This window comes from Hyla sarda, chromosome 4 (genome assembly GCF_029499605.1).
Source record: "Hyla sarda isolate aHylSar1 chromosome 4, aHylSar1.hap1, whole genome shotgun sequence".
NCBI lineage: Eukaryota > Metazoa > Chordata > Amphibia > Anura > Hylidae > Hyla > Hyla sarda.
In genome coordinates, this window is record NC_079192.1 from 345,114,602 (window position 1) to 345,131,434 (window position 16,833).

Here is a 16,833-nt window from a genome sequence, read left to right on the forward strand (position 1 = left end):
TATTACCAAGCACATAAATTCATTTTGAAGTTGCTCCAATTTGTCCTCACTAAACTTCCTTACATTTAACACAGTTCTTCCACCAGCTCAGGGGTACCGCCATGGGCAGCCTGGCAGCGCCAACATATGCAAACATCTACCTGGGCAGGTGGGAGGGATCTGTCGTGTTTAGTGAGGCATATGACAAGAACCAACCATCAATATCCTTCTGGGGAAGGTATATCGATGATGTGATAATAATCTGGACAGGAGAAAAGGAGCACTTCATCAAATTTGATCAGGAATTGAATATCAACTAACTGGGTCTCCATTTTACCTACAAGATCCATAGGGCCTCTCTCTGCTTCTTCGATGTTTACTTGCAAAAGAACTTAGAGGGACGCATTGACACATGCGTCTACAGAAAACCCACAGCGGGTAATAATTTTTTGAGGTGGGATAGCCATCATCCAGTCCCCCTCAAATGGGGTATTCCAAAGGCCCAATCATTTAAGGAGAAATTGCTCGAGGTATGCATCTTCTCAGTCAGAGTCTGATAAGCAGCGTAATAGGTTAAGAGAAAGAGGATATCCTTACCCAATTTTAAAAAAAGCATATAATGAGGCTAAAAAAAAGATCGTAGCACATTGCTAACACCCCAAACAACAAAAAAATGATAACACCCTGGGACCATTGGGACCTTTGACACAGCAGCTACATCAATCAGACAAATCATCCCCCAGTTTTGGCCCATTTTGACATCTAATTCGGCAATAGCTGATTTGGTGGGCAGCCGACCCCAAATTACATATATATGGGGTAAAAACCTAGTAGATCACCTCATGAATAGTCACCTTTTGCCCCCTCCCACAAGAAGCACATGGCTGGACTGTAAGGTTGTAGGAACATATCGCTGTGGATCTTGTAAGGGATGTGAATATATAAAAGTTACAAAATACCTTGAGCCCTAAAAATGGATTCAGATACATATGTAGAGACTTTGCAAATTGTAGGACACGAAACGTGATCTATGCATATCAGTGTCCTTGTCCACTGGCATATGTAGGAAAAACAAAGAAATAAGGCGTTGCATACTGGAGCATGTTGGTGATATCAATCACCAACACCATAAACCCCTGTCTAATCACATGAGGACTATACATGTATCCTCCCCCCTAGCTGTACAATTTCAGGTACTAGAAGTGATCTAACAGAATATCAGAGGGGAGATATTGATTGCTGTTTACTACAGAAAGAAACCCACAGTTACCCCCAGAGGTTTAAAGGGGTTTAAAGGGGTATTCCAGGCAAAACCTTTTTTTTATATATATATATCAACTGGCTCCGCAAAGTTAAACAGATTTGTAAATAACTTCTATTAAAAAATCTTAATCCTTCCAATAGTTATTAGCTTCTGAAGTTTTCTGTCTAACTGATCAATGATGATGTCACGTCCTGGGAGCTGTGCATGATGGGAGAATATCCCCATAGGAACTGCACAGCTCCGGGGACGTGAGTCATCAGAGAGCAGTTAGACAGAAAACAACAACTCCACTTCAGAAGCTAATAACTATTGGAAGGATTACGATTTTTTAATAGAAGAAATTTACAAATCTGTTTAACTTTCCAGAGACAGTTGATATATAAAAAAAGGTTTTGGCCTGGAATACCCCTTTAAATGTCTATCTATCTCCTCTCTCTAAATTTGGGCACAAGAACCACACAAGCTTTCTAATAATTATTTTTCTGTACATTTTCATTTATATGTACCCTTTATAACATCCCTGACTAGTAAGCACAAGATGCCATTCATACTGTGACATCTATTATCCCCATTTCTATTAAAAGCATGTATTGCAGCATTGTCATGGTAAAGCACTACCTTGCCGGCATCTGGAACACAAACACCACATCACACTGACATGCATGCCATCACATCCGGCATTCGCGCCAGTTCCGGTCTCTGGGATCCGTGTGTTTTTATTAGTACCGGAACTGACCCTCTAGTAACTATACTGCAGCGTACCACTTCCGGCACGCTGCCATTGCCGGAAGTTGTAATCAACAGCGCGTAGCATAAATAGTTGCGCTGATCCAGCATACAACGGAACCTAACGTGACAAGACCCTCATGCACCGACCACCCGCAGGGATGCTGTGTCCTGCCATCATGGGGAAAAGTACTTTCTCCTAAGTGTGGAAATATACAAAAGAATGGGGGCTCAATCTAATTGTGCATATATCTATTGTGGGTGCTGATCAGTGTACCAAGGAACATGCAATTAGAAAAAAGGAAAGGGGAAACACACTAAAATGGCATCAGCACACCAACACACAAATGTAGAAAATATGTACCAATTTTATTATGCCAATTTTAGGTCTATACAAAACAGAGTGGAAGAAGAAAACAGTATTAAAACCATTTAAAATAATGGGCTAAGATTTAAGCCCAAGCACTCATCTAGGGAGGGACCATGAACCCCCTCTCCCAGTAACAGGCACCCGTCCAACTGTGCTGAATGATTAGTCACACCATACATGTAAGATCGTTATAGATAATGAATGTACAGGCTGTGTAGCAGCATAGTCAATAATTTATAAACAACAATAAGCAGCTATAATAATCACTAACAAAGCCTGTGATACTTTCAGTGTGCACTATGTATGAAACAAGCGTGCAGAAGATGGAGGACTCGACCAGATGTAATGATCAGTATGCGGACGGGGCCACAGAGATCCCACGCGTTCCGTCGCTCCCAAAAGGCGACTTCCTCAGGGATTAAGTGCTTGTCAGCTTCCTCCCCATTATATATACAACAATATTACATAAAGATTAAAAAATACTTTGCAGGTGGTAAAGTGCGCCATGCTCAGACCCCTTGTGCGGCTTCCACGCCGCGTACTGTTCCAGTAGGTGTGTAACTTCCGGTTATAGAATAGGAGTAGGAACGTAGTACGTGCATACCACGACTCCTACGTGTGCGTTCCACCTGATCGGGAGTGTGTGTCACATGACCTCCATATTTAGCGCATGCGCCATACAAACATCAGATATCAAATTCTGGAGCGTGCACCGCGCGAAGTATACATACCGCGTGTGCGCACCTCCAGAGTCAGTTTGTAGCCAAGAGTACATTAAATATGAGAACGGTGCATCATATGTGGGCTAATCCTGTTTTTTGGTATTTTAATACTCTCTCAGCCCAAGGGCTGTGTTACATATTTATATGATAAAAAAATAAATATATATTTAAGATTGACATACTGAAGTGACATGCCAACCCATTATCTATTTTTTGCCCCCACATCATACATACAACCATCATTCACCACTACATCATGCTGCACATGTAATGAGTTAATATTCTACTGAGAATGGAAAAGAAAGAAGAAGAAAACTATTCCATAAGTGGTGAGAGACATATACATACTGGGTGACTAAGATGAATAAAGGTGTAAAGATGAGTGATAAAAAACATATATATATACTGAGTGACTAAAGGGAAATAAGAGAATAGCACATCTCAGGCACAGCACATAATTATGGCCTCACATGCATATCGTTCATGCGCATCCGCTGTATTATTTGTTTTGTATCCTATATAGTATATTTATTCTCATACTAGTAAAAAATAATTGTATAGAGAAGGATTAAATACATATCATACATATATCTTTATTAATCTGATTTGCCAATAGCATGCTCCAAATACTAGTGATTAAATACCATATCACCCTTGGTTACTACAAAATTATTGATCGCCAAAAAAAAAAGGGGGGGGGGGGAAGGAGGCTTGTAGGGGGGAGGGGAGTGGAGGGATTTATTTAGGTTCCCAGTACGATAGTCATCAATTACAGCGCAATGGTATATGTGTCCCACACATAAATTTGCAACAAAATATCGAGTGGGGCAATTGTGGACACTGAAGTGTTTGCATGGTCAGTACAATGTGTGATGCAGTGGCACACATATATGGCACACACTGTTAGGAAAAATATATCAAGAGGAACATTTACAAACTCTTCAGTATCCATAGTATGTGCATAATTAACGCACACGAAGTTGCGGCGGAATGATTCCAGGGATAGCAATTACAGACATATCAGTATTTGCATAAGAAGTCGTCTCCTAATCATGTTGTCACCCCAACCCACAACACACAATCCCTCAAGGTGGAATGTGTGAGCATGTCGCACACCATCCGCAAGGCAAACAACATCTAGAAAAGATACTCAATTTTGGCAAAACATAAAATTATATATTAAAATTTCATAATTCTAAATACTCCAAATAATCCTATATATGAGTAGTGACACTAAATGCATGTTGCTACAATAAATATAGGTTCAGATATTGTCAGCACTGTTTAAAACCAGGCAAGTTCCAATCTACGTCCACTCCTCTATATATGTCCAAACGTCAAAGGGTAAGTATTGGCCAGCAAACAAAAAGTGATGTCCCATCATCATGTTGCCCCACCTAATTTGTTACCAATTAGATTATGTCCATAATCTTTTATCAATCTCATCTATGGTTTCAATCCTTCTCGATCTTTACTTTAATCCATAAACCTTCGTCTTAGTTGCATCGTTCGCCAAAGGGACTCTGTCCATGGGTTAGGCTTAATAGAGATGGCACAATATGCAACATCAGTAGCCATAGGAACTCTATCGATGTAAAATCACCTATGTGTACATTTCAGGAAGAGAAAGAAACATATTATAATACTTTGTTTGAGCCACATTAAGGAATACTAGTTATCGACCGGCCTGGTCATCCAGAACCCTCGTCCCACCCCAATGTGCGTGTTAATCTGTGTGTAGGTGTCAATGTGTGTAAGTGAGATACTTGTCAAGTAATTAATAGTGATAAATCTATGTGTAGCTAACCAAAACATTAAAATAATAATTTGTGTATATACCGTCCTGCATGTGTCCCATATATCCTAATTAGGTGCCCCCATTATTCCACTAAATTAACCACAGCGGACGATGTGTACCACACTGTCCATAATGTAGTGGTTGGTCATATGCATTTAGAATTTGCGTGGTGTGTGGGGCCACCATGATATAAAGAGGCGGGGACTCTACTCCATACGTTAATGAATGTGCCCTAAAAGTAGTATATATCCAGCCCTAAAAGTAGTATATATCCAGGACAAACCAGGTGTCATAGCAAAGAATGAGTCTAAATGATTAAATGTGAGTGTGTGTGCGATGTGTTGCCACGCACCAATGAAATGATGCGCGCAAGCACACCACACACACCACCTTGTGGGCTAGCTAGCTACTAAGGTGATAGTGTAAGTGCAAGTGTGAGTGTATGTGTTAAATAAACAAAAGTGAAAGTGAAAGGCAAGTAATGTGTGTCTGCAATATATGCCATAAAAAGTAGTGTCTACAATATATACCATAAACAGTTAAAATATCCCGTGTAATGAATGTGTGTAAAATAATGAATGTGTGAAATAGTGTAACCCCCTCCAAAACAATATGTGTAAAAAAACAAAAAACCCTACCATGTGTTGTCAGGTTCAGGAGACAAGGTCCGTTTCTGTAGATCCCACTAATGTACTATTTCAGTTTCTGAAAAATATAACAAGTTTTGGAAACACAATCTTACATATCCTCATCAAATCAAGTGTCCATCTTACTCACCCAAGTATGAGGATATGTAAGTTTGTGTTTCCAAACCTTGTTGTATTTTTCAGAAACTGAAATAGTACATTAGTGGGATCTACAGAAACGGACCTTGTCTCCTGAACCTGACAACACATGGTATGGTTTTTTGTTTTTTTACACATATTGTTTTGGAGGGGGTTACACTATTTCACACATTCATTACACGGGATATTTTAACACCATTATTAGCTAGTCTACTTACACTAACTGTTTATGGTATATATTGTAGACACTACTTTTTATGGCATATATTGCAGACACACATTACTTGCCTTTCACTTTCACTTTTGTTTATTTAACACATACACAAACTCACACTTGCACTTACACTATCACCTTAGTAGCTAGCTAGCCCACAAGGTGGTGTGTGTGGTGTGCTTTTGCGCACCATTTCATTGGTGCATGGCAACACATCGCACACACACTCACATTTAATCATTTAGACTCATTCTTTGCTATGACACCTGGTTTGTCCTGGATATATACTACTTTTAGGGCTGGATATATACTACTTTTAGGGCACATTCATTAACGTATGCAGTAGAGTCCCCGCCTCTTTATATCATGGTGGCCCCACACACCACGCAAATTCTAAATACATATGACCAACCACTACATTATGGACAGTGTGGTACACATCGTTCGCTGTGGTTAATTTTGTGGAATAATGGGGGCACCTAATTAGGATATATGGGGACACATGCAGGACGGTATATGCACAAATTATTATTTTAATGTTTTGGTTAGCTACACATAGATTTATCACTATTAATTACTTGACAAGTATCTCACTTACACACATTGACACCTACACACAGATTAACACGCACATTGGGGTGGGACGAGGGTTCTGGATGACCAGGCCGGTCGATAACTAGTATTCCTTAATGTGGCTCAAACAAAGTATTATAATATGTTTCTTTCTCTTCCTGAAATGTACACATAGGTGATTTTACATCGATAGAGTTCCTCTGGCTACTGATGTTGCATATTGTGCCATCTCCATTAAGCCTAACCCATGGACAGAGTCCCTTTGGCGAACGATGCAACTAAGACGAAGGTTTATGGATTAAAGTAAAGATCGAGAAGGATTGAAACCATAGAGGAGATTGATAAAAGACTATGGACATAATCTAATTGGTAACAAGATGAACTTCTTCATATAGTCCAATTGATGTACCCTTGCACACCAAATTAGGTGGGGCAACATGATGATGGGACATCACTTTCTGTTTGCTGGCCTATACTTACCCTTTGACGTTTGGACATATATAGAGGAGTGGACGTAGATTGGAATTTGCCTGGTTTTGAACAGTGGTAATAATATCTTCACCTATATTTATTGTAACAACATGCATTTAGTGTCACTACTCATATATAGGATTATTTGGAGTATTTATAATTATGAAATTTTAATATATAACTTTATGTTTTGCCAAAATTGAGTACCTTTTCTAGATGATGTTTACCTTGCGGATGGTGTGCGCCATGCTCAGACATTCCACCTTGAGGGATTGTGTGTTGTGGGTTGGGGTGACAACATGATTAGGAGACAACGACTTCTTATGCAAATACTGATATGTCTGTAATTGCTATCCCTGGAATCATTACGCCGCAACTTCGTGTGCGTTAATTATGCACATACTGTGGATACTGAAGTGTTTGTAAATGTTCCTCTTGACATATTTTTCCTAACAGTGTGTGCCATATATGTGTGCCACTGCATCACACATTGTACTGACCATGCAAACACTTCAGTGTCCACAATTGCCCCACTGGATATTTTGTTGCAAATTTATGTGTGGGACACATATACCTTTGCGCTGTAATTGATGACTATCGTACTGGGAACCTAAATAAATCCCTCCACTCATCTCCCTACCCCCCCCCCCCCCCGCCTCCCTCCAAGCCCCCTCCCCCCCCCTTTTTTTGGGGTGATCAATAATTTTGTAGTAACCAAGGGTGATATGGTATTTAATCACTAGTATTTGGAGCATGCTATTGACAAATCAGATTAATAAAGATATATGTATGATATGTATTTAATCCTTCTCTATACAATTATTTTTTACTAGTATGGGAATAAATATACTATATAGGATACAAAACAAATAATACAGCGGATGCGCATGAACGATATGCATGTGAGGCCATAATTATGTGCTGTGCCTGAGATGTGCTATTCTCTTATTTCCCTTTAGTCACTCAGTATATATATGTTTTTTATCACTCATCTTTACACCTTTATTCACCTTAGTCACCCAGTATGTATATGTCTCTCACCACTTATGGAATAGTTTTCTTCTTCTTTCTTTTCCATTCTCAGTAGAATATTAGCTCATTACATGTGCAGCATGATGTAGTGGTGAATGATGGTTGTATGTATGATGCGGGGGCAAAAAATGGATAATGGGTTGGCATGTCACTTCAGTATGTCAATCTTAAATATATATATATATATATTTTTATCATATAAATATGTAACACAGCCCTTGGGCTGAGAGAGTATTAAAATTCCAAAAAACAGGATTAGCCCACATATGATGCACCGTTCTCATATTTAATGTACTCTTGGCTACAAACTGACTCAGGAGGTGCGCACGCGCGGTATGTATACTTCGCGCGGTGCACGCTCCAGAATTTGATATCTGATGTTTGTATGGCACACGCGCTAAATATGGAGGTCATGTGACACACACTCCCGATCATGTGATCAGGTGGAACGCACACGTAGGAGTCGTGGTACGCACGTACTACGTTCCTACTCCTATTTCCTATTCTATAACTAGAAGTTACACACCTACCGGAACAGTACGCGGTGTGGAAGCCGCACAAGGGGTCTGAGCATGGCGCACTTTACCACCTGCAAGGTATTTTCTAATCTTTATGTAATATTGTTGTATATATAATGGGGAAGAAGCTGACAAGCACTTAACCCCAGAGGAAGTCGCCTTTTGGGAGCGGCGGAACGCGTGGGGTCTCTGTGGCCCCGTTCACATACTGATCATTACATCTGGTCGAGTCCTCCATCTTATGCACGCTTGTTTCATACATAGTGCACACCTAAAGTATCACAGGCTTTGTTAGTGGTTATTATAGCTGCTTATTGTTGTTTATAAATTATTGACTATGCTGCTACACAGCCTGTACATTCATTATCTATAACGATCTTACATGTATGGTGTGACTAATCATTCAGCACAGTTGGACGGGTGCCTGTTACTGGGAGAGTGGGTTCATGGCCCCTCCCTAGATGAGTGCTTGGGCTTAAATCTTAGCCCATTATTTTAAATGATTTTAATACTGTTTTCTTCTTCCACTCTGTTTTGTATAGACATAAAGTTGGCATAATAAAATTAGTATATATTTTCTACATTTGTGTGTTGGTGTGCTGATGCCATTTCAGTGTGTTTCCCCTTTCCTTTTTTCTAATTGCTTTATCCTAAGTGTGCCATTACTCACTAGGGATTTTTTTTTATCTATCTCAGTTGAAACTTTGCAGCCGACTAGCCGGGATGTGATTTTTTCTATCTACCTACTTTTACTTCTATTACATTTATAGTGGATACCACTTGTTTGCTTATTATTATCATCATCTCTAGCATCATCTATGTCTACCTATCATTTGATGTTTATTATTGTATAGAAGTACTTTGTATAGGGCAGGTTTTTCTATTTGTTAATGTTTATGGGCAGTTAGTCTAGCTGTGAATAGATTTTATTAATTAACATGACACCTAGGTTCAACTATTATACTAATGTTTTTGATACTATTGTGAGTGCAGCAGCTGACTTAACAGTATACATTTGCGATTTGCTTTGACATCTACAAGTTCAGAGTAATCACCTGAGTTTCTATTATAACTGTCTATTCTATAACAAAAACTCTCAAGCTTACCTGATTATTAGTGTTAACATTCCCTGATGATCCTGTGGCGAATTGACAGGTGAAACGCATTGGAATTGGAATTACTCTCATTTTATCTCATTTGTGTGTATTTTTTGTTTTTTTATTTATGGAGCTCTGAAGTGTTATTTCCATTATCACTATTACCCTTTCCATCCTCCTTTGTTGTTTTATCCCTCACTTAGGATAGGAAAGGGTCCGTCACTGTGGTTGAGGCCACCCTGTTAAGGAGGTGGGTCCCTCAAAAGGCAGGGACAGAGGGACGGGTGCCTTTAGACCTAGTGGGCATAATACCATCTATTTTCCTCTACAACTGCATATGCTGACCACCCGTTGATAATTTTACATCCTCCCCTTCAACTAATGTATAGGACTGCTATCTGACTTGACAAATATGCTATAGAGGACTGTTATCTATCCTGACAAACAACTCTGACTAAAACACTTCAGAGCTCCTATTGTTTTCACTTCATAATTATTTTTCCACTATTGGTTTGTGGCAGCACACATTTTCCTTGTTTTTGGCAATTTTTGTAGGTCGTGCCTAGTCATGTGTCTTTTAATCTGATTTATTAAAGGCTATGTTTTAATTTATTGTTGATCAGAGGTATTCTTGTCGGTGATTCTAGTGTTTTCAGCACATCATGACCTTTGCTGGTTGGAATTAGACCTCCTATATTTTCATAGTCTATTTTCGGGGATATATGCCTACAGACAGGCAACGGAGCAACAAGATTTTTAGAACACATGCAACAATAGCATGATAACAATCCAAGAGGTTTACAATTTGAGGGCTTAGAACGGATAGATACATATGGAAGGGAGGCCGATCGTGATGCATTATTAATGAAAAAAAGAAGTCTTACGGATTAGTAGACTCAATGTATTGGGCTCAACAATTGAAACTATATGTCTCCCTTCATATGATTTAGCATGTCACAATTGGGTACCGTATAGGTTATTAGTGTGTTTTTAAGTATTAAAAATTGTCTTATATTTCTGTGTTAATAATCTCCAGGTCTGTGTATATGAGCACGTCACACTACCCCATAGTGGAGGCCAGAAGAAGCTTCGGAAGGAAGCAAAGCAGACTGTTGTCTTTGTGATCCCCTTCATTTCTCCCCCTCCCAACATGTGTCATGTACTCTAATTTATTTTTATAAGTTGCCGAAAAAAGCAAGAAAAATTCACAGCAATGGGTGAGATGCTACATGCTTCTTTTTTTACCTTGAAGTGTTTATGCATATCTGTCTAATTTTGCCTGCTTGTATAGCACCACCCTTACATAGAGTGGAGGTAGTAATTAAGAGCTGTGCACCTGTTGAGCCTAGGTCCGAACCTCTTTCTCTGGCTATTAATGGAAGTAAAAACAGCATTAACCATCTGTAGAATTTCTTATGACTTTATAATCTTCTGTGCATACAAAAAAACTGCAGCGGGGAGCTGTGTGGAGACAGACAGGAGAGTTGCAATCAGTGACAGCTGTTTCAAGTATCACCAGCGCCATTAGGGTCTGATCCCGGGGGTTCAAAGCTGGGACCCTCCGCCGTGGCTCTCCTGTGCAGGAGGCACGTCGGCCGCAGCATGATACCATGGCCGACACGCCTCCTCCATGTATATTTATGGGAGAGGCGGATATATATCCTGGTGATAGGGGATAAGTGTCTAGGGCTGCAGATCTCCATTAATTTAGCCATCATTGGGGGGGCACAGTGTGGACCCACTGTGCCACAAGTGGCAGTTGGCCAGGCAGGCAGAAGGGGCAAACTGACCCTAAAGACAGCGCCAGACACAGCAGAAATGAACAGGTGCTGTAACAAGAGCTAGCCAAGATTGCTACAGGTGCAGGCTGGCTGGGACAGGCTGCAAGCAGAGAGGAATTGTAGTCAACAGACCAAGTTCATTATTGGAGAGGCAAGTCAGAGTCCAAGGGATGAGGCAAATTCCAGAATGCAGGTAGGTTCTGGAATAAAGGTTCAGCAGACAGAGACCTTAGCAATACTGAATCCACAACCTTGCTGAGACCAGGAACAGCAGGTGTGGCAGACATATATATGCAGTGTCTGGCTGGGAATGGAGGAGGAACCATTAGGGAGTTTATACTGACTCTATAAAACTTAGCCAGTGCTTGTGCAAGAGACACCAGAGCAGGGAGACTAGGAAATACAACAGACACATGGCACATAGAATGTCGCCCAACGCAGGTAAGAACCATGACACATGGTACACTGGTGCTTGCCAACCAGCAGCATTACACATAGCATTCAGACACTGATTGGTGAAAACTTTTGACAAAATTGAACATTTAGAAGATTTTTTTTTTACATTACAGTAACACTTTAAATCTGTCTTTTTTTTTTAAACAAATGCAATGGCCCCAAAACATTAGACTTAAGGTAATGAGGACAAAGTCTTAGCGGTCAGCAAAGTTTGGAAACCTCATAGGGAATAAATGAAGCAATGACCAGGTGGTGCACTCCAGTAAGAATACAACTTACCTAGCTTCTCATACTTATCCCCAACCAGCAGCAGGTTATCTCCCATCATGTGGATAGGGAATAACTATTGCAGATGGGAATAACCTTTCGAAATTGCATTAGACTGGTGACTATATTATATATTGTATAGTAAAATTGCACTTCTGAGACAGAATATTTTAAAATCTTACTTGGATAAGATAAGAGTATATATGATTTACAAACACATATTGCCTCTACCACCTCTGAACAGTCAAGACAAACTGTGCTATAGACAGATATTTTCCAAGATCTAATTCTTTGTATACTAATACATCTGTGTGCAATGCAAATGCCATTGTACAATGTATATAATATATATATATATATATATATATATATATATATATATATATATATACACATACACATATACATACAGTGGTCCCTCAACATACGATGGTAATTCATTCCAAACGACCCATCGTTTGTCGAATCCATCGTATGTTGAGGGATTCGTGCAATGTAAAGTATAGGAAGTTATACTCACCTGTCCCCAACGCTCCGGACCGCATCCTCACCGCTCCCGATGCTATCCCGCTGCTCCAGCGTCTTCTTCGGGATCCTCCGTCTTTTTCGGCATCTTCTCCGGTGTCCCGGCCTCGCTTTCTGGTGACGTTATTACGTTGCGGCGCCAGGGCGGCGTGCGCACGACATAATAACGATGCTGGAAAGCGAGGCCCGGACCCCGGAGAAGATGCAGAAAACGCCAGGGGATCGCAAAGTGGACCCGGAGCAGCGGGGATAGGTAAGTGAACCTGTCCGGGATGCTTAAACTGCTATCCGATAGCAGCTTAAGCATTTTGCGCTGTCGGATAGCAGTTAATGCGATGGCCCCGACATATAAAAGCATCGTATGTCGATGCTGACATCGACATGCGATGGCCTCTGAGAGAGTCTGGCCATCGTATGTCGATTTGATCATATGTCAGGGCCATCGCATGTCGGGGGGTTACTATATATATATATATATATATATATATATATATATATATATATATATATATATACACACACACACACATACACACAATATATAAATCTTTTACCTTGCATTCCAGAGGGACCAAATTCTTGTCTTGTAAGAAATATTGCATGATCATGGTATTCAGCATGTTCTGTATCTGGTTTCTGTTGAAGGTAGGCCCAACGGCATACATTTTCCAAACTCTGAGAGGGGTTTCCTACTTCAATTAAACTTGAAGACTTGAAAATCAAAAGAGAAACAATATATACATTAGGGTTGCGTGTCAAGCAACATGCCATATTTTATTATTTTTATATATGACCCATGAACTTTTGAGTATATAAAAATTTTAATATACAAAATTAAATTAAATTGTGGATAACCAACAATAACCAATAACCAACACAATTATAGTAAATTAATGTTTAGCTGTGATGTCATGTAACTAGACATGTAAATAGCCCTGATATTCATATACACACCCACCAGTCATCATTGGATGATCTGATATTGTTTTGGTGGATCTTTAACCCCTTGGGGACGGAGGGTTTTTCTGTTTTTGCACTTTTGTTTTTTCCTCCTTACCTTTTAAAAATCATAACCCTTTCAATTTTGCAGCTAAAAATCCATATGATGGCTTATTTTTTGCGCCACCAATTCTACTTTGTAATGACATCAGTCATTTTACCCCCAAATCTACGACAAAATGGAAAAAATTAAATAAGTGTGCGACAAAATTGAAGAAAAAATGCCATTTTGTACATTTTGGGGGCTTCCGTTTCTACGCAGTCCATTTTTCTGTAAAAATGACACCTTATCTTTATTCTGTAGGTCCATACAATTAAAATGATACCCTACTTATATAGGTTTGATTCTGTCGTACTTCTGGAAAAAAATCATAACTACATGCAGGAAAATTTATACTTTTAAAATTGTCATCTTCTGACCCCTATAACTTTTTTATTTTTCCATGTACAGAGCGGTATGAGGACTCATTTTTTGCGCCGTGATCTGAAGTTTTTAGCGGTATAATACTTGTATTGATCAGACCTTTTGAGCGCTTTTTATTCCTTTTTTCGTGATATAAAAATTGACCAAAAATACGCTATTTTGGACTTTTGAATTTTTTGCGCGTACGTCATTAACCGTGCGGTTTAATTAACAATATATTTTTATAACGGACATTTACGCACGCGGCAATACCACATATGTTTATTTTTATTTACACCTTTTTTTAAATGGGAAAAGGGGGGTGATTCAAACTTTTATTAGGGAAGGGGTTAAATGATGAAAGGGGGACCCCATCCTCATTACAGATCCTCACTACTGAAGTTCCTAGAAGCTTCCTGAAGGGGCGGAGCCATGAAGAGCCAGGGAGAAAAACTTTAGTCCATAAGTAATTTCTTCTATGACAACCAGTTATGACTACAGGCGTTCCCATGGACCCGGGGCAGCCATCTTTCTTTCATCCAGAAGTACTCTCGGTAAGATACACAGGTTTCTTATTTGATTAAGTTACCTCCTTTTAATGTGGACAGAATTATGTTATGTATAGGAGCAGACCTGGCTTATATTTAACCTCAATTATGAGATGGTAATAGTAGTTTATAAGCCACACCCTCTTCTACTGCAGATGAACGGGGCACATCTTATGGGGATCAATCATATTGCATATTAGCATAGTCTGATGAGATTTTCCTCTGCTCCTCCACATGATATAATAAATTCCCACGAGAAAACTTAATAAATTAGATAGATATTTAGTATTGTATCTTACCAGAGATAGTTGTGGTTATAACTGGGCAGGGTTTTTTTTTTTCACCTGTGTTTTTTAGGGATGTCTATATATATACGTTGTATTTGATAATTATGATTACAATTTATATATTCAGGATGTCAATTATTAATCTATTAAAATACCAATAAAAATGATAGCAAAAAAAAAAAAAACTGGGCAGGGTTTACTCCCATTTTATACATGTAAAATGCACATTAGATATCATGTAATGTAATGATCTCTACACAAAGTAATATATTGATATCTGAACTAACCTACTTAATATTATTGAATAACTTACTAATATATCATTGGTTTATATCTGACATGACGTCATTGATATTCTTTATATCATTTCATTTATATTATGGTCTGTATTTATTCCTCTTTAATGTTAATCAATTGTAACCAATAAATGTACATATTTTTATGATAACTGTGTTATTATTTTATTATATTGCAAAAGTTACTTCTACCACTACTCATATCTGGGAAAATAATTGGACCCAGATATGGTGAATTGCATTGTTTGTATATTTTTGGCAATTCAAAATAATCATAAAATATTTAATATTTTTGTTGACCATAATTAATTACTAGTTCATAAATGAGTGATTAACCCTGACAAGGTGACGAAGGTGGGTGAAAAAAAGGAGAACTTTGCATCAGATGTGTAGCATCAGGCGGGTGGCAGGATCAGAATAGTAGCTGAGGCAGGTAGGCAGAAGAAAAATAAAAAATAACCACACCTCAAAGACCCCACCATAAAATATGGTGCATAATGATAAGGATAAATTGTAAACAGAACGTGCTTCAAATTCACTAATAGTTTATTCATATTAAATAAAATACACACATGCAAAAAGCACTGTTGGTACATCCTACCACTGGGCCCTAGTGGTGGATGAATAGTAAATAACAACACCGTAAAAATATTAGAATTTTCTCACATATCTCTTAATCTGACAATTTATAGTCTGGCATTTCAGCAAAAAAGTTTCTCACATATAGTAGTAATAACCTGATAGTCACCCAATTTGTGAAGGGGTTCCTGAGATATGTGGAGGACGTCATTATTTGGGACAGTATGAAAAAAGATTTTGAAGATTTTGTAAGATACTTACGGTAAACGATAATTATATGAATATGTTATTCACACATGAATATGGTGGAAAATCTCGATTTTTTTTTTACGTTACCCTTAGCATAGACAAATTAACTTTAAAAACTACTGGTTATAGAAAAAATATGGCCAGGAATTCATTGCTACATTATCAAAGTTCACACCAGTCATATGTGAAAGATAATATTCCATATTCACAGTTTATAAGATTAAAAAGAATCAATAACAACGATAATCAATATCATATACAAGCAGAAGAATTAAAATATTGTTTAAAAGAAAGAAGTTATCCAGAATCGATAATTAAACAAAGCCTTTTAAAAAGCAGGGTATTCCATCGGTCTGGCTTCAAGGAGAACGCAGGCTCCACGTGGCACAGGATACAAAAGGAATGGAGAGCAGATAACATCGAGGTAGTTTATTTCCCAAGATGCAACGCATTTCACTGCGGGAAAGCAGCTTCATCAGGCATGACAGGGAATAGGTATTTTATAGGAGTGGTTTTTTGTTACATCAGTATAAGGAGGGGAGAGGGAACATTTGGAATAAGGAATGTGATATAACAATTACAGGAGAAATATATCAAAAACATGTTTCAAAAACATATAAGGACGAATAAAAAAAATTACAAAAAGTAATGAATTGTATTTACTCAAGAGTGAAATGCATACATGCATGCACACGTGTGGAATTAGGCGTGCATGCATATATGCAAAAACATGCAAATCTATAACAATATAGTCAATATAACATACACAAGAAGTGCATCCATAGCGTAGGAAAAATCAAAGACAATAGGATTAATAAAATACAGAGAGATTATACACATAAACAGAAAAAAATTACATACCGTATATACTCGAGTATAAGCCGACCCGAATAT

General features: G+C 38.5%; 1 protein-coding gene across 1 annotated transcript in view; it reads right to left on the minus strand.

Moving 5' to 3' along the window:
* The window catches only part of LOC130267183 (A disintegrin and metalloproteinase with thrombospondin motifs 2-like), a 761,535-nt gene that overhangs the window by 396,234 nt on the left and 348,468 nt on the right, over window positions 1–16,833 (minus strand). The window contains 1 exon segment of the mRNA XM_056516542.1: window positions 13,133–13,289. Coding sequence (XP_056372517.1) covers window positions 13,133–13,289 — 157 coding nt within the window.